At 39.9% G+C, this 27,166-nt stretch overlaps 1 protein-coding gene across 26 annotated transcripts in view; it reads right to left on the minus strand.

Moving 5' to 3' along the window:
- The window catches only part of LOC135516325 (discs large homolog 1-like protein), a 200,974-nt gene that overhangs the window by 59,079 nt on the left and 114,729 nt on the right, over positions 1-27,166 (minus strand). For 13 of the 26 annotated variants that reach the window (XM_064940683.1, XM_064940667.1, XM_064940660.1 and 10 more), the window contains 4 exons: positions 24,124-24,293; positions 17,658-17,794; positions 16,657-16,801; positions 4,061-4,187 (listed from right to left, as the gene is read on the minus strand). In XM_064940683.1, coding sequence (XP_064796755.1) covers positions 4,061-4,187; positions 16,657-16,801; positions 17,658-17,794; positions 24,124-24,293 — 579 coding nt within the window. Of the gene's footprint in view, positions 1-4,060; positions 4,188-16,641; positions 16,802-17,657; positions 17,795-24,123; positions 24,294-26,362; positions 26,464-27,166 lie in introns of those variants that run through there. The other 13 variants (XM_064940526.1, XM_064940651.1, XM_064940628.1 and 10 more) reach the window with 3 other exon arrangements.

Genomic DNA, 27,166 nt, shown 5'->3' on the forward strand with positions numbered 1-27,166 from the left:
GGGATGCTTTTCTGCAAAGTTGCCAGGACGACTGCACCGTATTGAGGGGAGGATGGATGGGGCCATGTATCGCGAGATCTTGGCCAACAACCTCCTTCCCTCAGCAAGAGCATTGAAGATGGGTCGTGGCTGGGTCTGCCAGCATGACAGAGACCCGAAACACACAGCCAGGGCAACTAAGGAGTGGCTCCGTAAGAAGCATCTTTAGGTCCTGGAGTGGCCTAGCTAGTCTCCAGACCTGAACCCAATAGAAAATCTTTGGAGGGAGCTGAAAGTCCGTATTGCCCAGCGACAGCCCCGAAACCTGAAGGATCTGGATAAGGTCTGTATGGAGGAGTGGGCCAAAATCCCTGCTGCAGTGTGTGCAAACCTGGTCAAGAACTACAGGAAACATGTGATCTCTGTACCAAATATTAAGTTCTGCTTTTCTGATGTATCAAATACTTATGTCATGCAATAAAAAGCAAATTAATTACTTAAAAATCATACAATGTGATTTTCCGGAATTTGTTTTAGATTCCGTCTCTCAAAGTTGAAGTGCACCTATGATAAAAATGACAGACCTCTACATGCTTTGTAAGTAGGAAAACCTGTCATAGCCTAGTCAAAAAAACAGCCATTTTTCCAGCCAAAGATAGGAGTCACAAAAAGCAGAATCTCTAACCTTTGATGATCTTCATCAGATGACACTCATGTTACACAATACATGTATGTTTTGTTTGACAACGTGCATATTTATATCCAAAACTCTCAGTTTACATTGGCGCCTTACGTGCAGTAATGTTTTAATTCCAAAACATCCAGTGATTTTGCAGAAATACTCATAATAAACATTGATAAAAGATACAACAGTTATTCACAGAATTAAAGATAGACTTCTCCTTAAAAACTGATGGGGCTAAGGGAAATACTGTCCCCTTTGGATGAATTGTCTGCACAAAGTAAACTTTAATAAAAACTGTCAAATTGCTAATATATGCATATAATTATTATTGAATAGAAAACACTCTAAAGCTTCTAAAACCGTTCAAATTATGCCTGTATGTAAAGCAGAACTCACAGGGCAGCCATTCTCCCAAACTCTCTCTCCTAAGAAAGTTGCTCCAACTTTGACGTCATCGCCCCCACCCTTCCCAACCAGCTACGGATCTGGGAACAGTTTCTATTTCTTCAGCGCGCTCTCGTCTTTCAATGAGACGTGGAACGGAGAAAATAACACGAGCTTTGACTGCTTGGCGGGCAAAATACTGAGGTGTCACGAGTTTTCAGGTGCGCGCTCTGTGAAAAGGGTCTTTTTTTTCCAGCCTGCCTGAAGAGAGTTCGTTATGTTTGATTTAAATCGCCAATTGTTTTGTACGTTAAAAACATCCTAAAGCTTGATTCTGCACTTAGTTTGACCAGTTTAGTCGACATATAATATGTAAATTTGAAGTTTGGATGCGCAATTTTCGTGATCAGAAGTCCTTTTTGGGGTAATTCACCTGAAGATGTTAGCGTTTGCTAATACAAAGACACACCAACAGCAACCAAACGTTATATTAGGTAAGTATAACTCCTTCCACGACATTCTTGTCGAAGACCATCAAAGGTAAGGGAATATTTATGTTATAAAATTGTATTTCTGTCGAATCCAACATAGTAGAGAAATAATGCTAATGGCTGAGCGCCGTCTCAGATTATTGAATAGTGAACGAATTCTGTAACGTTAAAAATAAATGTAACACAGCGTTTGCATTAAGAAGAAGTGTATCTTTCTAAATATATGTAGAACATGTATATTTAGTCAAAGTTTATGATGTTTATTGCTGTTATCTGGCGTTAGCTGCCGGAGATATTTATAATTCCTCCGGTCATTTCTGCTGCATTTTTTGAACATGGCTCAATGTAAATGGAGATTTATGAATATAAATTGCATATTATTGAAAAAAACAAATGTACTGTGTAACATGTGCTATTACTGTCATCTGATGAAGATTTTCAAAAGGTTAGTGAATTATTTTTCTTTTAATCCTGCGTTTGTGGTTGTGCTATTTTGCATAGCCATGTGGCTACATATTGTATGTTTTCCTAGTGGTGGTTTAACATAAATATGTGCTATGTTTTCGCTGTAAAACATTTTAAAATTCTGACATGCTGGGTAGATGAACAAGGTGTTTATCTTTCATTTAAGCTATTGGACTTGTTAATGTGTGGAGGTTAAATATTTTTAAGAATATTTTTGCTTTCCCTGCGCCACCGTTTGGGCTGAAGGGGGGGGGGTTCCTAGTTGGGAACCCGTAGCCCCCTATGGCTAATGCAACCGCTGTGTCAGATTTCAAAAAACTTTACGGAAAAAGCATAATCTGAGAACGGCGCTCAGAGCCCAATCCAGCCAGAGAAATATCCGCCATTTTGGAGTCAACAGAAGTTAGAAATAACACCATAAATATTCACTTACCTTTGATGATCTTCACCAGAAGGCACCCAGGAATCCCAGTTTGACAATAAATTACTCATTTGTTCCATAAAGTCCATCATTTATGTCCAAATAGCCACGTGTTCAGCCCACTAATTCATCTTCATGAGGTGCGAGCACTTCGTCCAGACAAACTCGAAAAGTTCTGTTACAGGTCGTAGCAACAAGTCAAACAATATATGGAATCAATCGTTAGGATGTTTCTAACATGAAACATCAATAATGTTCCAACCGGAGAATTCCTATGTCTGAAGAAAAGCACTGGAACGAGAGGTAACTCTGTTGGGAGCGTGAGTCACGAGCCTGAGACACTTCAATGACGTGACTCTCAGCCAATTAGATTTAGAGGATTGGAGGATTCTAAACGAATATCTAAGGGGCATTTTTGTAAGGGCATATCTGATCTGTGAGAATATATATATGGGCTTTTATATAACTCTAAATTAATTAATAAGAATAATAATTGCTTTGTTTAAAAAAAATAACAATATTTTGGAGATGATTTAGTATTCAAATAACCTAAAGTGAGGGAGAAAAATGCTATTCTTGAACATGGGGTGAGAGTCTTAATTGTAAATAAAAGCCAGTTTTATTTATTTATTTCAGCTTTTAGAAGGAGAGAAACCAAAATCCCACCATTGCCTCGTGTCTCCCGGTCACAGTAGCAGCCTTGGGACCCAAAAGCATAATCAGTGCTCTAACTCCTCCTTGCGCTGGTCTGGAGCAATTAAGTAGTGACGCAGGGTTAAGTACTAAACCACAAATTACCTCTAAGTCCCACAGCATAATTGCAAAACTTTTAGTTGAGCAACCACTGTATACACCATATCATCGCGTTACTCCAAGTTTACTTCAATATGATGGATATTATATCAATATTTTGTGCATCAAGGCGTTTCCACCACTATTTCGAGCATTATTCATTTACAGACACAAATCGTCTGCATTTATAAAATTGTACCGAACCTTTGTTTCTATCACAGCTGTCGTGATTCTTTTTTTATATGACTATACTCGCATAAAAACTGGATGGAAACTTGGTTAGCGAGAAAGAGAGCTAGCAAGAGAGGAATGGTGAGCTAGTGAAAGCGATGGAGGGAGAAAGCTAGAGAGAGTGTGGGGAGATAGGGAGGAGACAGAACTCTCACCGGGGGAATGTGGCACTGCAGCTTTTGGCCGGCTGGCCTCCTAGACATTTTCAATAAATCCTTGTCCTTTCAGACTGGCTTCGGACTGAGCTTTGGTCTATCCGAGGGGATGGTACCAGGAGGGAAAAAAAGGGTAGCAAACGCCCATTCCCCCACAAGGAAAACTAAAGAGGTATGACTGACTAGAACACCCATGTTGAATTACCTAATTGGTCATGACTAGGGTTAGGGGATTAGTTAAGTTTATGGTTAGAGTTTAGCCGCACACTTCCTCCAACCTTCCTCCTTATTGCCTCCCTCCCTCCATCAATCCACCTTCCATACCCCACTGATCATCCATCCTTCAATCATCCTAACATTCCACCCCTCTCTATCCCTTCATCATACACTACTGAGCGACAGCAAAAAACTTGAATGCACACACAAGCAGAATGGAGAGGCACCGAATTAGCCTTACCTGGTGACTTCTTCTCCCAGCATGCTCTTGGGAGTTGGCGAGTAGTGTCCTAACGGGGCCTCAGGGGGAAGGGGCTGGCCCAGGTAGCTGGGAGGGCTGATATGGTTCTCCATGTGTTGGGAGTAGGCTGATAGAGAGAAAAGAAAATCAGCTCAGACGGAGTAGCTAACAAGAAACTTAACCTAAACTCCACCAACACCAACCAAATACAGTGAGGTAATTACCTAGTGCACTGCCGGAAGAGAAAAGCCGACCGATAGGGTATTTGTCCACCTCAGAACAAGGCCCCGGATGCTGATAGCGTTTTCTAAGATATTATGTCTGTGAAACAGTATATCAACACATACAATCCCACTCTGTGCCTAATGCAGTGGGTGAATGAGGCTCCTGTCTCGGCATCTCTCACTCACCTCTGTCTCTCTGTGCATTGAGGCTACTGTTACTGATGTGATTGTGTGAGGCAAGACCTTGAGGGGGTCATTCGGTAATGCAACCCAGATCCGACATCTGGGAAGGGGACAGTGTGTGCAAGTGCCTAAAAACAACCAACTGTAACACTGTAAAATGCAGTGGTGTAAAGTAAGTAAGTAAAAATACTTTAATGTAGATTTTGGGGCATCTGTACTTCACTATTTTTTATTTTTGACAACTTGTAATTCACTACATTCCTAAAGAAAATAATCTGACACATAAAAATATTCGTTACATTTTGACAAGAAAATTGTCCAATTCACACACTTCTCAAGAGAACGTCCCTGCTCATCCCTACTGCCTCTGATCTGGCAGACTCACTAAACACAAATGCTTTGTTTGTAAATTATGTCTGAGTGTTGGTGTGGCCCTGGCTATCATCAATAAAAATAAAAATAAAATAATTGGGCAGTCTGGTTTAATATAAGGAATTTGAAATAATTTATACGTTTACTTTAGCAACACTTTAGCAATTCAATTTACTTTTGATACTTAAGTATATTTAAAACCAAATACTTTTAGACTTTTACTCAAGCAGTTTTTACTGGCTGACTCACTTTTACTTGAGTCATTCTATTAAAAGGCATCTTTCCTCAAGTATGACTAATGAGTACTTTTTCCACCACTGGTAAAATGGCCTGTTTCAGAGTGTGTACTTGCGAGTCAGAATATATTTAATGATCAGAAGTAGAAGCTCAGTACAAAGTGAGAAATAAAAACAAAGCTTGACCAGTCGGCTCGGGAAGGTCAAGGGTCTGTACACATGCCTCTAACACCTTGTCTATTTTCTTCATATCACACCCCAGATCAGCTCAACAGGCATATAACCTAGTTCATACATTTAAAAAATAAATAATTATAAAGTTAATGGAATCTATATTCATACAATCAATTAAAGTTTCAATATTAAATTGAACACACTTAAAACAATAAATTTAAAGTACTATAATTTCAACAAAATAGATCAAATGTTATCAATTAAAGAACAAGCTAAAAAGGCTGGTTGACAAATGGAATTAACACCTCAAGCAGTTTCACAGTACAATACAAGGTTCCATATCAAAAACGGATAAAAAAATATGTAAAAAATACCACACACTTTATAAAATAAACAAACAATTATGAATAATCAAAGGTTTTTTACCACTATAATTTAAAAAAATAAACATTAGCTTTTTGCTCTCAAATTCTCATTGCTAGGACACCTGATTTTTCATAGTTTCATCTCCAAGCATCCTAATGCCTAAAAAGCAGCTATGCTTGAAACTGGTACTACCATAGTCAATGTCTCTGTCGTACTGGCAAACTGCACTTTATACTGACAATATGCACAGAGCTTCAATTCTCTGAACTGGAATGAGCTGTGCTCCAAAATGTCGCCAACAGACTTGGCAGCTCTGCTTCTAGCTCCTAAGCAACTTTGCAGTATTTCGTTTTTTTGTGTTATTTCTTAAATTATTAGCCCAGAATGTTTTCTTGTGTTATTACATACAGCCGGAAAAAACTGCTGGATATCAGAGCGGCGGTAACTCATCAGCATTACGACCAGAAATAAGACTTTCCCGAATTGGATCCTTTGTTCATTGAACTTATCACAGAGGCTGCGCCAAGACCCCACCGGCGGAGAATAGGTATTCAGAGAGGACTTCTATAGTCCGACTCAGGAGGCGAACACCATCCACCGCTTCAGAGTATATTACTCGCCAAGGTTCAGTTCCTGGACAATAAAGTAGACGAGCTCAGAGTGAGGATCTCCTTCCAGAGACATAAAGCACTGTAACATACTCTGTTTCACGGAATCAAGAACTCTCCAGTAAGAAGGCAGAGGTGCATGTTTCATGATTAACTACTCATGGTGTGATTGTGATAACGTACAGGAACTCAAGTAGTTTTGTTCACTAGACCTAGAATGCCTCAAATGCCAACCGTGTTACCTCCCAAGATAATTATCTTCGGTTAAAGTCACAGCCGTGTATATTCCAACTCTAGCTGATACCACAACAGCCCTTAAGGAACTACACTGGACAGTTTGTAGCTGAGGATTTCAACAAAGCATATTTGAGGAAACATTACCGAAGTTCTATCAACACATTGTCTGTAGTACAGTGGTTCGTCCTTTAAAAGCTGCAGAGTACTGCAGGACAGCTTCCGTGGTAAGGCAGAATTATATGGCACGTTATTTAAGTGCAAACCACTGGTACCGTTAATGCTAGTTAGTGCTAGTTTGACCACCAGAGGACATTTTTGAGAAGCATTAGATAGCTTTCAATGGTGGCTGTAATAGAGAATTTAGATTTTTTTTGTAAGAACATAGTACAGCTGAAGTAGGAAGTTTACATACACTTTGTCCCTTTAAACCTAATCCTAGTAAAAATTCCCTGTTTTAGGTTAGTTAGGATCACCACTATTTTAAGAATGTGAAATGTCAGAATAATACGAGATAATTATTTATTTCAGCTTTTATTTCTTTCATCACATTCCCAGTGTGTCAGAAGTTCACATACTCTCAAATAGTATTTGGTAGCATTGCCTTCCGGGTAGCCTTCCACAAGCGTCCCACAAAAGTTTGGTGAATTTTGGCCCATTCCTCCTGACAGAGCTGGTGTAACTGAGTCAGGTTTGTAGGCCTCCTTGCTCGCACACGTCTTTTCAGTTCTGCCCACACATTTTCTATGGGATTGATGTCAGTGCTTTGTGATGGCCACTCCAATACCTTGACTTTGTTGTCCTTCAGCCATTTTGCCACAACTTTGGAAGTATGCTTGGGGTCATTGTCCATTTGGAAGACCCATTTGCGACCAAGCTTTAACTTCCTGACTGACGTCTGGAGATGTTGCTTCAATATATCCACATCATTTTCCTACCTCACAATGCATTTTTTTGTGAAGTGCACCAGTACCTACTGCAGCAAAGCACCCCCACAACATGCTGCCACCCCCGTGCTTCACGGTTGGGATGGTGTTCTTCAACTTGCAAGCCTCCCCCTTTTTCCTCCAAACAGAACAATGGTCATTATGGCCAAACAGTTCTATTTTCATTTCATCAGACCAAAGGACATTTCTCCAAAAAGTACAATCTTTGTCCCCATGTGCAGTTGCAAACCGTAGTCTGGCTTTTGTATGGAGGTTTTGAGGCAGTGGCTTCTTCCTTGATGAGTGGCATGTCAGTTTTTGTTGATATAGGACTCGTTTTACTGTGGATATAGATACTTTTGTACCGGTTTCCTCCAAAATCTCCACAAGGTCCTTTGCTGTTCTGGGATTGATTTGCACTTTTCGCACCAAATTCTCTAGGAGACAGAACGAGTCTCCTTCCTGAGCGGGATGACGGCTGTGTGGTCCCATGGTGTTTATATTTGCGTACTATTGTTTGTACAGATGAATGTGCTACCTTCAGACGTTTGGAAATTGCTCCCAAGGATGAACCAGACTTGTGGAGGTCTAAATTTTTTTGTATGAGGTCTTGGCTGATTTCTTTTGATTTTCCCATGATGTCAAGCAAAGAGGTACTGAGTTTCAAAGTAGGCATTGAGATACATCCACTGGTACACCTCCAATTGACTCAAATGATGTCAATTAGCCTATCAGAAGCTTCTAAGCCATGACATCATTTTCTGGAATTTTGCATTTAGACAGCTGCGCCACTGGGGAGGCCCCATCCAGGTCAGGATAACCAAAACATTTCTTTATTAAAGACTATCAGAAAGAATGTTGCTACTTATTTATTTTGATCCAAAGCCATGAATGAGTGAGTCACTCAGCTCTATGTAGGTGTCAACTTGATAATGTATAATGATATTTTGGATATATTTTGTATTTCCAAAAAACAAAAAACTGAGCGATTGTAATCTGAATAAAGGCCAAAACATGTATTTCTGTTTTTAGAGGGAGAGAAACGCTGGGCCAATTTTGCGCCGCCCTATGGGACTCCCAATCACAGTCAGATTTGTGATACATATTATTATTAAAGGTACTGCATAGATGTAAACATTTTTTAGCAAGAGGCAACACTTGTATAGCCTAAGAAAGTAGCAGAACTATGCAGAAGTAATTTTGAATGCATTTTAATGAAGAGAAACAATAACAGTCTTCAACTTTTTTTTGGCAAGATAGTGATATTCTTATATACAGTACAATAAGGAATTCAACTACAAAATACTAGTCTTCTCCCATTTGTTTAACCATTACCCATATCAATAAGGTGTGTAAACAACAACAAATAAGAATAAAATAAGATAAGATATAAAACGTGACGACCATAAATCAATCAACTCTAATTAGCAGATAAGGACAGTATGTCTGCGTGCATTTCTCACATGTACAAGCACATAGTATTTGTTTTACAGTCCTTTGGGGGACCTCAATTGCATCTCCTCCTCTTGCCTGACCCAGCTGCAGCCTCAGGTGGATCAGGAAAAGATTCAGCCCCCTGAACAGCTTTCACAAGAGCTGCAGAGGCTGCTGTGAAGGGGAGGCGCTCCCTTCTTTGAATGTGTGGGGTTACAAGTACCTTTCCCAGCTGCTCCAGGAACATCCTACTCTTGATTCGCTGTTCAGGCATCCAGGTAGGGTTGATCTTGTTCTATATCATGAAGACATTGTAAGAGGACACATCAATGATGTTATAGAAGATGACCAGGGGCCAGCTGGCAGTCATGCTCCTGCAGCTGCAAGTTCCAATCCCTTTGTTCAGGTTGTCCACGCCTCCTTTGTTGTGGTTGTAGTCCAGGATGATGGCTGGCATCCTGTCCTCACGATCACTGTTCACAGATACCTCCTCCTCAAAATCATTGTTCTCATATTCCTCCTGGACATTGAAAAAATCAGAACTACGACCTGTTGGGCAATGAAACGTGCACTCATTACTTCAGCAAAGAGAGAACTGGGGTGACTGTCATCTGCAGCACAATTATAGTCTAACCACACTTCCCTTTTTTAATTTAATTTAAAATAAGTTATTTTTTTCAGTTCACTTCACCAAATTGGACTATTTTGTGTACGTCCAGTATACGAAATCCAAATAAAAATGTAAACTGTAAAAAAGGTAAATTACAGTTTTAATGCAACACAATAGGAAAAAAGCCAAGGGGGAATTAATAATTTTGGATGGCACTGCATCATACACTGCATTTGAGGAACAATGGGAAAGTAGTTTTGCTTTTAAAGTTTATAAACTTCAATAGTCACTTTTGAGAAAATGGCATTTGAATATTTTGGTACCTACTGGAGAGCTCTCCTTTGTCTAAACACATTCATGCACCATTTCTTCACCCTCTTAAGCCAGCGTCACCCATCTCTTTAACGATTCACATGTGAGGTCATGTGCTAAACACTGAGTAGTGTAGTAAGATTAAGACTAAAAGTGGTCAAAGTAGAAGCCTACAATAAGGAACAATTCCAGGTAAACAGAAAGTGTCCAGATAAAAATATTAGATAATAATAATATATCCCATTTAGCAGACGCTTTTGTCCAAAGCGACTTACAAGTCGGCTGGGGCCACTACTTTTACTTATGGGTGGCCCCAGCGGGAATCGAACCCACGACGCTTGGCGTTGCAAGCGCCATGCTCTACCGACTGAGCCACACAGGACACGTATATAGATGACGCTTACCCAGACACACCTGTCTAAATTGAGGGGTCATGTGAAAGAAATGCAATAAATCTCACCCACATATTGATACGTGGATGGGTCTCTACAGAAGGTGTACACGGCACAGCCAAATGGTTACTTGCATAGTAGCAAAATCAGAAACAGATTGTGTCACTATAAAGAAAATAATATACAGTGATAGATGAGGCCGTTATATGCAGTTATCACAATTCAGGTCCACACATGTTTCCCCAAATCCTTTGTTGGTGAAGAACTGGTGCATGTAGTTGATACCAATTTGTAAGTCGCTCTGGATAAGAGCGTCTGCTAAATGACTTAAATGTAAATGTAAATAACTGCGCTGCTGCCTTTGCTTGATGACATGCCTTCATCAATCAAGTGGTTGACTTGTGGTATTCCTTCACAATAGACCTCAAACAAGCCACACGTAGATGGGACTTTGCTGCATAGGGTCAGAAGGATAGTGCACCTGCAAACAACAAAAGAACATCAAGGTAAGTTATTAATGAAAAAAATGTAATGTAAAACGTTGATGCATTTTTTTATGCATCATTATCAGGTAAGTTTCACTTACTTACAAATGTGCAGAGCTGCAGCACTGCATACCGAAACATCATCTTAGAAACTGGAAGTTAAAATGATAACACATAGCCCGTCTACACGTACCTCTGGAAAATACAGAAATAATATGAGATCAATAAAAGTAGTGCCAATCACATTGGTCAATTAAATAATCAAAACGGGTTTATGCTTTACTACCTACCAAGTGTTGTCATCGATTCCTTGTGGAGACGCAAAACTGCTGCTTTTGTCACAATGGGATGGCTGCAGCTTTCCACCAAAGTGTTCATGTCCTGGGTGGCATCCTGGTAATACTATTGCATTATCCTCTGCGTAGTTGTTGATGAAGTTCACCACTCGCTGCAAGTCCTGATTCAGGTGTAACCTGTGCTTGCTTGGGCTAGCTCTCTTTTTGATGGGAAGCCTTAGACCACTCTCCTTATGTGACTGGTGGAGGAGAGTCAAGCGTGTTCGACTGATGCTGAAAGACAAATTCCAGATACAAATATTTTGGCATTATTATACATAGATAGCCGTAATCACCATCAGACACCTGGCTAACTTGATGGGTCATGTAATCATCTGACGAAATGGAGTCTTGTTTAGACATGCTAGCTAAACAATGAACCATAATCTTAATCCATAGAGTACAAGCCATAGAAGCCGATTGTCATAGCTATCTTAAGTTAACCAAATAGGTTCAATGTTAGCTAGTTTGCTCGCTAACATTAGGATATAACTAGCAATGCGAAATGGCATTCTGAAAAAACATTACTACACAGATCATAAACGTAATGTTGGCTAGCGAGCCAGCCATCTAAATGTCAGCTAGTTAGCTAACAGTAAGCTTTAACTTGGGGCCTTTTGTTTAGACATGTAGCTAGCTAAACAATGAATCCTAATCCATAGAGTACTAGCAATACAAACCAATTATCATAGCTAGCTAAAGTTAACCAAATAGGTTCAACGTTAGCTAGTTAGCTAGCTAACATTAGGCTATAACTAGCAATGTGAAATGGAATTTTGAGATAACATTACTACACACATCATAAACATAATGTTAGCTGGGTGGTTAGCAAGCCAGCCATCTAATGTCAGCTAGCTAGCTAACAGTAAGCTGACAAAATTCAAAACGTATAATAACTGAAACTGTAGCTAGACTCTTACCCGTATACTTAGATGAATGCTTCACGGCAGACTGCAACCCCTTTCATTAAATAAGACGTCCTGTGTCGTTTCCGTTGCTTGGCCCATTGTTGTGTCAAGTCACTCTGGTTCACACTAACCGTGTGCAATGCCATACGAATTATCTTAAACTTTAGCCCCCACCAAAACTGACCATTTTACTTGCCCTAGAAGAGCTGGTTAGGCGGTTTTCATGTTATCCAGAGCGTTGGTGACTAACTGTGCTCCTGGCAACAATTGAATTATGCTTTTTTGCTGACATTTACTGACACCGATCATATTCAAACAGTGTTGAGCATTCGTAAATTCATCAGTTATTCTGCACTCTGGCACACAGATCAGAGTTCTCTAAAACAGTTGTTGCAGTGACTTTCTATTGAAATGGATACTTGCATAGTGGAGTCTTTTGTAAAATTTTACCACGCGGTACATAAAAAAAAGCCACGTTAGAAAGGATTACCTTCACATACTGACCAGCTCAAAGCCAGAGGCATGTTATATGGCAGACCAATCCAAACTCATCTCGCGGTATGTCCAGCCCACTCATTATCTCAGCCAGTTTGTTATTAAGGCACATGAAAGTTCACATGTTCGAGAAGGCATTTCTGCCCCCCCAAAAAACGTTTTGATAAAAATTAAAAGTTTAGGTTCAAACGGCTCTCCTGTGAAGTAGTGACCTGCGACATATGCCTAGTTTCCTGAAACGGGTAATATGTTCTGAGAACGAACACGGTGACTGAAATCATCAGGAAGTGGAAAGGGGATATGGTTCCCACTGTGACTATTAATACTTACCCAAAGCAAAAATCGTTGCAGCATTCACGCAAAACTGAAAGGGTAAACCACCGTATTTAACCACGGCAAAGTGTAGTTATTCACTCAGTAAGGCAATCAAACGGGTAAAACTTCAGTACAGAGAAAGTGTAGTCGCAAATCAATGGCAATTCAACGTATGTGGCAGGGTCTACAGACAATCACGGTTTACAAAGGGAAAACAAGCCATGTCGTGGACACCGATGTCTTGCTCCCAGACTGACCCTGCCCTTTGCAACTGAGTCCTCCCCCGATTTCTCCATTTGGCTGGGCGGCCAGCTCTAGGAAGAGTGTTGGTGGTTCCAAACTTCTTCCATTTAAGAATGGTGGAGGCCACTGTGTTCTTCAATGCTGCAGAAATGTTTTAGTACTCTTCCCCAGATCTGTGCCCCAACACAATCCTGTTTCAGAGCTCTACGGTCAATTCCTTCGACCTCAAGGCTTGGTTTTTGCACTGACATGCACTCTCAACAGGTGTCTGCTTTTACAAATCATGTCCAATCAATTGAATTTAACCCCAGGTGGACTCCTATCAAGTTGAAGAAACATATCAAGAATGATCAATGGAAACAGCAGGCACCTGAGCTCAATTTTGAGTTTCATAGCATGGGTCTGAATACTTATGTAAATAAGGTATCTTTATTTTATTTTTAATAAATTAGCAAACGTGTGTAGATTGATAAGGAATAAAATATTTTTATAAATTTTAGAACAAGGCTGAAACGTAACAAAATGTGGAAAAAGAGAAGGGGCCTGAATACTTTCAGAATTCACTGTATATTATGTTATTTTATGGCTGCAGAACCTACAGAAGTGTCAAAACCCACATTTATTCAAATGAGTTTGCTCCATGTCAAGAAGTTTCCTTTTCGTTTGAAAGTTTATTTCTTAAATCCTTTGTTGTTGAAATTAATAATTTAGTCAGTTTATTGTTGTTGTTACTTGTAGAAAATACACTTACAAAATCCGCAACAGAATGACTGAAAAATCAGCGACAGAATGACCGCAATTGAATTGGCTAAAATGGGAAATGATAGTTTGTTAAATAAAACATAAAACAAACATTCTGTTGACACGTAGGCTATGGTGTAATGGAATGTTTTCCCTTGTGTGGTAGGTTGACAAATGTGCCATAAGCAGCCATAAAAGAGCACGATATATGTCACAACAGGTCTAAATATATGGGTCATGACAGTGTTATGACCATATTAAAACAGTTTATGACAAGTTATGCAAGCTGTTATGACATACTCTGACATGGTTATGACCGTGTCATAACATGTTATGAAGCTGGGTGTCACAAAGTGTTACCAAATAGAAGAGAGGGCTTCGACGAGTAGGTGTCCACATACTTTTGGTCATGTAGTGTACATCGAAACAGAATGAAGACATGAACAAGTGTAATACTGACTTTGTGATAGGTTTCATTATCATCACCAAAAAATATTGTAGATAAGTGCTGTGCTAATTCTGACAAATCCCTTGAGGGTTTAAAGCGCAAAGGCCCGAATTGAGAATTATGCATTAATAAAAATCTATCTAGTGACAAAATTACATGAAGTCATATTTTTCATTGAAATACTGAGTAAAACAAAGACTCACTAACAGTAGACATAATCAACGTTTTGTTCTTTCCCTTTATATCAAATATTCAGTAGGCCTCAATACACAGACAGCGATTGAACACTGCAAGGCATATACTGTCGTTCTTTCTCAAAGGCAACAGGAAATAAACCCTCGCTTCGATGACCACTTAATTTGTGTGTCCCCCTCCCACCCTCCTCTTCTCTGATCCAATCAGCACAATCGGTGCTTATGATAAGGAACAAGAGGATGAGGGAATGCGGTAGCGCACCATAGGGCCCATCCGCACAATTATTTCCCCTTTTTCCTAAAGCCTCCCATGATTGAGCTACTGTACGACACTAAACATAATTATTTCTCATTCATTAACTCCGGCTCAGATCTTACACCACGCATCCTGGCAGGACATCATTATACATCTCTCCCCTCCTGTCCTCTGCATTAGTGTATTGCCGTCTGGATTAGTGTGGGGGGTGGGGATGGAGAAAGCAGCGGTGACCATGTGATGCTAGCGTCCATGATTTCATTAAGCTGTTCGCCCTTCACGCTTCTAAGCCTGTGCTTCATGACAGCAATAGCGTCCCAAATGGCACCATATTCCATATATAGTGCACTTCTAATGACCAGGCCCCATGGGACTTAGTCAATAGTACTGCACTATATAGGGAATAGGGTGATTTTTGAGACTCATTCAACATTACAGAATCCTTGTCAGTGGGAATCTATGATAGTATTGGATGGGTCAGTTTGGCTCTAGTTAGAAGGCTTTTTAGAGAGCAGAGCACAAATTTTTTTTTTTTTTAAATTTTACCTTTATTTAACCAGGCAAGTCAGTTAAGAACAAATTCTTATTTTCAATGACAGCCTGGGAACAGTGGGTTAACTGCCTGTACAGATTTGTACCTTGTCAGCTCGGGGGTTTGAACTTGCAACCTTCCGGTTACTAGTCCAACGCTCTAACCACTAGGCTACCCTGCAGTCACTGATTCCAAATCAACTTGGTGATGGTGCTGACGGCCTTATCATAGGCGTCTTTGGCTAATCTTTTGAGGCAACACTGCTTTTGCTACAGAAGATGATTAACCATGCTGTGCTTTTGATCACTTTGAGACAGCTTACATTATACACAGCTAGATGTCTACTGAAGCAATACTAGCTAAGTGAAAGGTGCAAGGTCACTTTCTTCACTACATTGCCACATGGTTTTGGTCTACCTTTAGACGGACTCTGATCCAACCACCAATGTTAAATCTTCTGTCTCAAGTAGTTCAAACTGCCATTGTGTCACAACACTGAATCCAGCGGTATTCTGACATTGTGATCCAAGGACAGAATGTGAATCCAATCAAACATTCAGAAGCAAACCGAAGTAGTCCTCTAACACTTATTTGCACTGAAGGGATTGTAGGGTGTCACCTCGATTTTGACTTTGAAACAAGCCATTCAAAGAATACTGAAGGATGTATGGGTTAAAAAAGACGGGGCTCAATTCAATTCCAATGAAACTGATTTCAGGAAATGAATTAAATTAGAGCCAGTTAAAGAGCCAGTTATTTTTCTTATTTCTTTTTCCATCAATTTCTAAATTGGAATATCAATGAAACTCCCGGGTTGATAGAATTGACATGGAATTGTCATAGTCAATACTCAGAAAATCACTTTGCTCGGCCCTGGCCTGATGGATGCAGGGGGCATGCGGGGGTGTGAGTTGTCCTGTGAGGGGGTGGTTTGTTCAGATGTGTCCAATCGATATGAGTTTGAGCCCTCTCTTCTAGTGGGTTGTTAGTGCCCCGGCTGGCTCTGCCGCTAGCCAGCAGTTCCAATCAATATGGTGCCTGGTGCTGTAGCCACCGCTTCCCATTGGGTGTCAGCCATCTGACACACTTTCTCCTACTGACCCTGTACTGGGAAAACGACAGGGTGCTGCTATTTTCTTTTCCACATTTCATCATTGTCGCAAATTGTTTTTTGACCGTTTGGGGACTCCTTATCCCCCCACAATATGTGATTAGGGGAATAGCTGTTAACGTCACTACAGGGATTGTTGTTCAAACTTTTCTCTGACACAGGCTATTGGCTATTTCCATTTTTTGTTGACATTAAGTCAGAGATTCACTTAAATATGAGGCAATTGGAATAACCCTCAGATTACAATACCAATTTGTACTCACAAGGTTAAGTTGTTTTAGAATAACATTCTGTAGGCAGCAGGATAGTGTATATATTGAGGTGGACGACCCTCATAATAATTTATCAAATGTGGAAACTCACAAAGGGGATGTACTCACTAAGTGGAAACTCGCAGTGGAAAGTCAAAGTAGAAATTTACAAAGGGGAAAGACAGTGGAAACTCACAAAGTGGAAACTCACAGTTGGTGATGTCAGGTGGGGCAAAACTGTCATTCATGAAGACATTGTTGGGTTTTGCTACTTTCAAGTAGACCACGTCGGGGGTGTTTTTCAAGGCAGTCACAGCGTGTTCGTGGCTCACCTCCTCAAGGCAAGCACTGTTTACCTGCACAGAGACAGATATACACACACGTTGTATGGACCACTCGGACAAGTTTACACTTATTGATGTGAGATCAAACGTGAAGGTACACATTTGTAAAACACAGTTAAAGCGGCAATCAGCAGTTGAAACGAAGCGAACTCCCCACCCGTTTTGGTAAAAAGCTGAGAGATAGAGCTGGAGAAATGTAACCACTCAAATTCATAGACAACACAATGGATGTAAGAACTGAGCATTAATGATATTAACATTCTAGTTTTAACCATTGTTGCATTAGATGCGTCTCAGTCCAAACGCATCCGCTGATGTCGCACTTCCACATCTGCGATAAAAAGGTGAGAGCTGGAGCGGTGTTTGTCATACCATGAGACATCTCAAAAAACTCCTCTCACAAAATTGTCTGTAGGGTCCGAATGGAGCAGGGCTTAGACTCTTATGGGTTGAATAAGCTTATATTTCAGGTTCTGATGGCAGTTGAACTAAAGTTCATGAGGCATTTCTAAGTTATATTCTTCAAGAATAAAGGGGAACATTGAATTAATTCAGAAGTAAAAACAACAACAAAAAACGAGGCATGTGCAGATTTCCACTTTAAAGGTGCACTCTCAAAACATATATGAACATTATTTTACAGGGAGGTGCACACTCAAATATGGAAACACACCACAGTACCAGTAACATAAAAAACACAAATGTGTCAAAAAACCCTCACCACCAATCCTGTCTCATGGAAATGGTGAAGCCTTAATGCAAGGGCTCTGGGGTACTTAATTAGTTACTCGTTGATATATCTGTAATAATGACCATGTAACTAAATGAGTGGAATGAAGGACGATGGAAATGGAAATAGTGATCTTACAGCCAGAAGTTTGTCTCCTATCTGTAGCCTCCCGTCTTTGTGTGCAGCTCCTCCTTCGATGATTTTGGTGACGTAGATGCTGTTGTCCCCTGGGATGTGCTGGTTCCCCACTCCCCCTGCTATACTGAAACCAAGCCCTGGACGAGACAAGGGGAGAGTTTTCATAACGTTAACCAATCTGTGAAAATAAATGTGTACGCTGAAAAAAAAGTCACACTCACTGTATTAGCATAACAATAATGAAATTCCCATCACCAGCAAACAATATAATCACAGGGAAAAAGTGTTTTTCTGATATGTTTCCTAGGAATCCGAGGCATTGTTCTCTTGCCTGTATAATCATATGGCAATGAGGGATTTTAACTAAACCTACTTTTCTAAAAAGAGGAAAGAAACAAAACCACACTGCCAGTACTCATGCTACATTCCTTTGACCAGGTTAACCTCAATAAAAGCATGAAATACACATGACAGCTGGTGTTAAACTAAAGTAATGAATAAGAAGGTGAGGCGCAACAGTCGCCATTAAATATATATTTAACTTGATAAAGAATAAAAACGTGGTGTGACATTTAAACAGACATTCAGACACTAAACTCCAGTTTAGGGCTGACAAGCATAAGCTAGTGTTATCAAAGTAACATGTTTACAGTTATAAATCAGACTTGTCCTGAAACTGTGCGCACATGAATAGGTATTAAAACTTTGCTTGAAAAACACCTATCATTCATCTTTTATGCTGACAAAAAGTATCCAAGTATTGTATTTTCCCCCCCAAAAAAAACTATTGCAAAATGTTGTGGACCTGTAAACAGATCATTTGAATTCGAATGTTTTGTGTTTACTTTTTCCAGAAACAAAATATGCTGCACTGTTAGAGCAAAATACATGAAATAGTGCATCTATTTACTACTGTAAAGTAGGCTACATCACGAGTATGAAACCATCACAGTTAGAAAAGTTAAATAATTTATTTTGCAATGATCACGGAAATGAAATCGATAATAGATAGTTAGAAATAGCTATTGTGCAATGCAAAAAAATGCTTTTGTCTTTTCAGTATATGCTTACCTAAAGTTTGCATTAAGCTAAGCATATTCCCGCGTCAAGTTTAGTTTTTATAAATGCAAACTTAATATAATAATTATTATAATAATTATATTAAAAGTTTACATTTATAAAAACGAAACTTGACGTGGGTGGGACCTTATTCTTTGGTGGGAGCTTAAATTTGATGTATTTTACACATGTACACGTTTGTATTATACACATGTGAATTGGAAATGTGTTTTTTCCATATCGATTTTTCACCTAGTCGTGAAACTTTTGCGTGAAAACCGGAGCATGCATGTTTTGTGGTATACTGTATACTTTAACCTCAATCATAGCTAGTTAGCTAATGTTATACTACATTCAAGGTCAATCTGACGACATCACAATGACGACAAAACGCTTTCCAACAAATTATTTGACTCCTTTAGAAATGTAATTGTATTCATCAGCGCCAATAACAATGCATTGAGTAACCTAGAACATTCAGTCAGAACTCAAATTTCAAAAACAATATTTGGATGAAAAGTGCAACTAATTTTTTACAACTGTTGCAGTGGCTTAAACGAAGGGATGGAATGGGACAATGCTATGATTCTAAATAGCAGTGTCAAATATCCTCCTCACGCACTTCCATGTCGAGTCTCATTCTCTGCTTTATACACACGAATGATAAACAAAGGTAAAAATTTCGGAAGGGGGGCTTTTCTGTTTGCGAGAGTGGAGACATCGAATCTGAATTTCCAACAATGAGAGATTTTTGTTCGAGTTAACTGAGAATAGTGACTTAATTTTTCATATACAGTGCATTCAGAAATTATTCAGACCCCTTCCCTATTTCCACAATGTTACCTTACAGCCTTAATCTAAAATGGATTAAATAAAATGTTCCTCAATCTACACACAATACCCCAGAATTACAAAGCGAAAACAGGTTTAGACATTTTTGCAAATAAAAAAACAGATACCGTATTTACATACGTATTCAGACCCTTTGCTATGAGACTGGAAATTGAGCTCAGGTGCATCTTGTTTCCATTGATCATCTTTGAGATGATTCTACAACTGAGTCCACCTGTGGTAAATTCAATTGGTTGGACATGATTTGTAATGTCACACCTGTCTATATAAGGTCCTACAGTTGACAGTGAATGTCAGAGCAAAAACCAAGCCATGAGGTCAAAGGAATTGTCCGTAGAGCTCCGAGACAGGATTGTGTCGAGGCACGACTAAAACATTTCTGCATCATTGACGGTCCCCAGAAACACAGTTGGCTCCATCATTCTTAAAGGAAAGAAGTTTGGAACCACCAAGACTCTTTCTAGAGCTGGCCGCCGGGCCAAACTGAGCAATCGGGGGAGAAGGCCCTTTGTTAGAGAGGTGACCAAGAACCTGATGGTCACTAGGACATAGTTCCAGAGTTCCTCTGGAGATAGTAGAACCTTCCAGAAGGCCAACTATCTCTGCAGCAGTCCAACAATCAGGCTTTTATGGTAGAGTGGCCAGACGGAAGCCACTGCTCAGTAAAAAGCACATGACAGCTCGCTTGGAGTTTGCCAAAAGGCACATAAAGATACTCAGACATGAGAAACAAGATTCTCTAGTCTGATGAAACAAAGATTGAACTCTTTGGCCTCGATGCCAAGTGTCAAGTCTGGAGGAAACATGGCACCATCCCTATGGTGAAGCATGGTGTTGGTAGCATCATGCTGTTGGGATGTTTTTCAGCGGCAGGAACTGGGAGACTTGTCAGGATCGAGGCAAAGATGAAAGGAGCAAAGTACAGAGAGATCCTTGATGATAACCTGATCCAGAGCGCTCTTGACCTTTACAACAGGACAACGACCCTCAGCACACAGCCAAGGCAACGGCTTCGGGACAGGTCTCTGAATGTCCTTGAGTGGCCCAACTTTGAACTCAATCTAACATCTCTGGAGAGACCTAAAAATAGCCCTGCAGCAACGCTCTCCATCCAACCTGACAGAGCATGAGACGATCTGCAGAGAAGAATGGGAGAAACTCCCCAAATACAGGTGTGCCAAACTTCAACAGAGTACTGAGTAAAGGGTCTGAATTACTTGTGATCAGTTTTTTATTTTATAAAATGTACACATTTTTTTAAACAGTATTAGTTTGTTTTTGTGGGGTATTGTGCGTAGATTGATGAGGGAAAAAACAATTTAATCAATTTTAGAAATGGCTGTTAACCTAACAAAATTTGGAAAAAGTCAAGAGGTCTGATTAATTTCCGAAGGCACTGTATATACACAAGAGTATGTGGACACCCCTTCAAATTAGTAGATTCGGCTATTTCAGCCACACCCGTGGCTGACGTATAAAATTTAGCAAACAACCATGCAATCTCCATAGCTCAACATTGGCAGTAGAATGACCTTATTTTAGCATGGTTTTATCTAGGCCTTAGTAATAATGATCGCGCTTATCAGGTAGCTAGCTAACGTTTCCACGTGGCTAGCAAGGTAGCTTGGTTAGAGTAATCAGGTAATCAGCTAACGCTGAACAGTCGACTTTTGGGCCCTACTTTGGGCCTTGAAATGTGTGGAGTACTACGGATGTGACAAATGAAAACATTTCTTAATGTTTAAACTGCCGTTATGGGTTTCCAGCTCAAACTATAAGACAAATTCATAAAATTCCACGTGAATTTACAATGCTGCAGCCAGAAACAATTTGGGTGCGTCCCATTCAGATGGTTAAGCATTGCACCCGTTGTACTATTACTGTACCTCAATTGCACCTAGCTAAGTTAGCACTTCCTTCTCAAAGTACTGCCATACAGGACTTTGTTGTTGTGCTTGCCTTTCTCTGACATTTTTCCAACTGTTATCGATGATAACAATTATCCTTGACTCCTTGCACATCGACTCCCGATGTCGACTCCCATTTCTGAGAGTCAAGATTCAATTCCACTAAGAATAGACTGCTAAGATTCTGGATTTTTGGAATGGAGGAGACTGATTAGTTGCCGTACTTCTGAGAACAAACCCGTCACATCTTTCATAGCGAGCTAGCGAGGAACGGCGAGAGAGCGGAGGCGCACAGTATAGGCAGGTAGACCACCAGGCAGGCAGACAGAATGGTGCACTAGGCCTACAGTCCCTTCAGAAAGTATTCATACGGACTTATTACACATGATTTTGTGTTACAGCCGGAACTAAAAAAGGATACATAAGTATTCAATACTTTAACAGTGATTAAAGCTGTGAGTCTTCCTGCTTAAGTCTAACTTTGCACAACAGGATTGTACAATATTTGCACATTATCCTTTAAAATTCCACAAGCTCTGTCAAGTTGGTTGTTCATCACTGCTAGACAGTCTTGCCATAGATTTTAAGCCGATTTCAGTGAAAACTAACTAGGCCACTCAGGAACATTCAAAGTCATCTTGGTAAGCATCTACAGAGTATATTTGGCCTTGTGTTTTAGGTTATTGACCAGCTGAAAGGTGAATCTTTTTTGTGTGTTTTTTTTGTTGTTAAGGATCCCAATTTCGTTTAAACCTCTAAAGTTGATTGACACTCCCTAGCGTCACATGGTGATACCATTTGAATATTGAATAGCTCCCCATGTGTTTATTCTAGAGATGTTTCTTGTAGCAGCTGCAGCTCAATCCCCTCTTTACAACGACATAGTTCTTGTGAAAGCAGTCTTTCTACACAAGAGGATCCGGACAAGAAAATGTCACGAAATTGACTGTAAAACCTGAACCATTTGAGCTACAAACGAAGTCCCCACCAACAAAAGGTGACTCTCACGAGCACCAGTGTCGGTTGTTCTGCTCTACAACATCCACAAGCTTTACAGCAGAATTGTCTCGGATGTCGTCATTCCGAAGAGGGTTTCTCCCAAAACCAACTGTCCAGACTGAACCGTTGGAGATACAAACTAATGTGTCAACAATAAAAAGGGTAGGCTCTCACAAATATGAAATTGGTGGTTGTTTTGCTCGACAAAGCACACACGTTTCAGGGGAGTCGTCTGAAGGTAACCTAGTACCGGGCTGTAGAAATGGAACAACGTGCATAGGGGGTAAAAAAAACAAAGGTGTCACGAATAACAGTACCAAACATGGGTCTAAAAAGTTTTCCCCCACAGAGTTCTCTCAGATATAGGACAGACACTTCAAAACTTTATTTCTTATGATTTATTTTTGACCATCTGTGTTGCAATGTACAAATGTGTTGGGCTATGGGCTACAGCAGTATAGGCCAAATTCAATGTTAATTTTTTTTCTTTTTTTATACCTACAGGGGTCCTAAAATTCAAAATCAAAATTTTATGACCATCTTAATTTTATTTGTTAGCTTAGTAGATAGTGATCTAAGGGCCTAACCTTTTAACAGTCACACCCTTATGGAGTACACTACCTTTGGGCCCTGAAATGTATGGAGTACACTACATTTGGGCCCTATGGAGAAGTAAGGGAGACCGGGGACAATTGTAACACTAGTCAATTGTAATCCATCAATTATTTAAATTGAGGAAGCCTTACTTTTTTTGCCACCTCTCAGGTTTTGATTATTGACCTCTAGAACATTATGCATGTATCTAAACATATAATTTTTTATCAGTAAAATGAGGTATAGTTGATGGCAATTATTGTTCTGACAAGATGTATGTTCTCACAAGACTAATTTGGAAAGAGTTCTATGCCTGGGGTTAGGTGTAACTCAATGCTGTACGTCACTTACTTAAAATTAAGTATGTACTTACATAGACACATTCACACATTTACATCAACTTTGGTAGTGCAACCAAGATGATACTTCAGAAAAATTGACACTTTTTGTAATGCTAATGCAAAAATATAATATTTTGGATCCTCAGTTCTGGGCAATATTACACGCTTAACAGATAAAAGAAAATGTCAACTTAGATAATTTTCATCCAAATATCAGTTTAAAAAAAATCATAATTGTTCAATTACACCAAATTTTTACCACTGAAGACAGTGTTACAATTGTCCCATATACAACTTACCATGGTCGTTGGTGGCACCGGGAAATACGAGGCCTGGCTAGCAAGCCAAACAGCTTGTTAGCTAGCTTGTCCGTTGACTGTTAGCGAGCCAAAAAACTTGTTTTGATCTTATCTGAGGCTTAAAAGTGTAATTATACTTTGATTTAGAGATTAAAACAAATCGTTTTCTAATGCTAATTAGCAAATGCAACAACGACTGATGATAGAACACGTCACAAATGTACATTTGTGTGTGACATTTTGAAATCACTACAAACAGTGTTAAAGTAAATCATATTTTAAGAAACAACTCCAAAATAGTCTCCCCTACACTACCTTTGGGCTTAATGCAGCATTAACGCTGTAGTGTGGATAAGTGTGTTGAATTAAATGTAACACTATTAGTTGATTTAACACTTGTGATGTTGCTGTGTACCTTTGGGTCCTTTCACTAGCTTGATCTCCATCACCTTCTCGGAGACAGGCTTCCTCCGGCGGACGTAGAGGCGCACCAGCGACCCGGCCTCCTTCAGAGCTTCCACTGCCCGACTGTGGGTCACATCCCGCACGTCTGCCTCATTCACCCGCAGAATGACGTCGTTGACCCTTCACCGGGGTGAAGAGGAATGACAGTTAAAGCCAGGGTGGGGTCCCATAATCCAATCATAATTTCAGCCAACTCATTACTCAAAGGACAAGTTCAGTATTTTACAACTTAAAGTCAATTGGTTCCTCAGTTTGTAGTGACTGTTCGAAGAAAAACAAACCATGGATTACAGTTTATATTGGCCCATAGACTACTTTCAGGGTGGGGAACCATCCTGTTACGAAAAACTGAACTTCACTTTTAAAGTGTGCAGGTGTAATCCATTATGATGCAGGTATAATGCTTTGTAACACTTGTCATGAGCATGTACGACCTACTCATATCTTCCAGTCACAAGACCTGAAGGTAAATTGCCAGTTTGCTTCAAATTACCAACAAAAGATTCAAATGACAAAAACAAAAAATTGAGTAATACACTTTAGGGGCGGCAGTGTGGCCTAGTGGTTAGAGCGTTGGACTAGTAACCGAAAGGTTGCAAGTTCGAATCCCCGAGCTGACAAGGTACAAATCTGTCGTTCTGCCCCTGAACAGGCAGTTAACCCACTGTTCCTAGGCTGTCATTGAAAATAAGAATTTGTTCTTAACTGACTTGCCTAGTAAAATAAAGGTTAAAATAAAATAAAAAAATTAAAGGTAAGAGTGGACAGTAAGTGTAAGAACATTGTACTATGTATAAAATGGCCCAGTTGCCCTTTATTTTGGCTACCATGTCTAGAAGAGATCTCAGTGACTTTGAAAGAGTAGTCTCAAAGGAGCATAGGGGGTTTAAAAATGGTGTCTGTCACCAGATCTCAACCCAAATAAACAATTATGGGAGATTATGAAGCGGCACTTGAGACTGTTTTCCAGCACCATAAACAAAACACTGAATGATGGAATTTATTGTGGAAGTATTGTGTCGCATCCCTCCAAGAGTTCCAGACACTTGCAGAATCTATGCCAAGAAACATTGAAGCTGTTCTGGCAGCTGGTAAGGGTCCAATGCCCTATACACTATGTTGGGGTTTCCTTTATTTTGGCAGTTACATGTATGTATATAAAATGACTTGAAAATGACCAAGAACATTAGGAAATATCTCAGATCTCTTTACCATTCCAAATTAACTAGATAAAATGGAACTGACCTTGTACACCTTTGAGCTTTCTCAAACTTGCGCAACCAAAACCGACATCGGGTGCCATATTTGACCCTCCCCCGTCGATGGAGAATGTCACACTGGCTCACGTCCGCTATTGTGACTCTGGCTTATCTTGACACTTGTCAACGGCTGTATTAAGTTCTTCTGCCGGGGACTAGTATAATATTGATGAGGTGATGAAGGCACCCAAGCACTCTGACCCTGTGGGTGTGTCTGTGGGGTCCACAGGGAAGCTTGTGTCTGTCAGTGACTGTCGGGATATTGAATTATGTTACCTGCCAGGGTGTTACTGTTCAGGGTCGTGTTCATTCGGGCACAATATGAACCCAGGTCTGCAATTTGCGACAGTCACCCTCTCAATGCTCCCCTTTCTATGCTGTGCATAGGCTGCGTGAGTAATATCCAGGGGCCTATCCACACAAACATTTTACTCTAAGACCCCAGACATGTAGGCTACACGTTTAAGCAGTGGATCTGCAAGTGCGTAGCCTATAGATCCAAAAGCTGAGACACCGACTCATGCAAGGGTTTGTCTTTATTTTTTACTATATTCTACATTGTAGAATGTAGTAAAAAAAATCATGTAGTAAACATAAGTCATGTAGAAACCAAAAATGTGTTAACCTTTCTAGGGTAGGTGGGACAATAGCGTCCCACCTGGCCAACATCCAGTGAAATTACAGAGCGCAAAATTCAAAAACACTAAATTCAAATATTTTACGTTCTTGAAAATATGCTTTATACATCAAAATAAAGTGTAACTTCTTGTTAAATCCAGCCGCCATGTCAGATTTCAAAAAGGCTTTAAGGCGAAAGCAAACCATGCGATTATCTGAGGACAGCGCCCCGCTTACAAACACATGAAAATCATATTTCAACCAGGCAGGTGCGAAACAAGTCAGAAATAGCAATATAAAAAAATGCCTTACCTATGATGATCTTCTTCTGTTGGCACTCCAAAAGGTCCAAGTTACATCACAAATGGTCCTTTTGTTTGATAATTGTCCTTCATATCCATAAAAACTCAGTTTAGCTGGCGCTCTTCAGTCAATAATCCACCCATTTTCCCTCCTTCAAAATGCATACAAAATGAACCACAAAAATTACTAATAAACTTTTCCAAACAAGTCAAACATTTAGAATCAACCCTTAGGTCTCCTAAAACGCAAATAAATTATAACATTTCAGAGGGAGAATCGCTATTGTCTTTAAAAAAAATACCAAACGCGCTTTCTTCCAAGCGCTTGGAAACACTACAGCAAAAATGGGAGCCACCTAGAAAAACTACAATTTCTGGCTAATTTTTCCGAAAACCAGCCTGAAACTTATTCTAAAGACTGTTGACATCTAGTGGAAGCCCTAGGAACTGCAATATGGGAGGAAAAAGTGGTAAGCTGAAATTATTTTTTTGGGGGGGGGGGGGGGGGTTTGTCCTCGGGTTTTGCCTGCCATATCAGTTCTGTTATACGCAGACATTTTAACAGTTTTAGAAACTTTAGAGAGTGTTTTCTATGCACATCTGCCAATTATATGCATATCCTAGCTTCTGGGCCTGAGTAACAGGCAGTTAGTTTACTTTGGGCACGCATTTCATCCATATGTCAAAATACTGCCCCCTACCCCAAAGAAGTTAAACAAATCAAAACATATTTTGATTCAAAGTAGCCACCCTTAGGCTTTACAGCTTGGCACACTTGGTATTCTCTCAATCAGCTTCATGAGGTAGTCACCTG

This window comes from Oncorhynchus masou, chromosome 3 (genome assembly GCF_036934945.1).
Source record: "Oncorhynchus masou masou isolate Uvic2021 chromosome 3, UVic_Omas_1.1, whole genome shotgun sequence".
In the NCBI taxonomy this organism is placed as follows: Eukaryota; Metazoa; Chordata; class Actinopteri; order Salmoniformes; family Salmonidae; genus Oncorhynchus; species Oncorhynchus masou.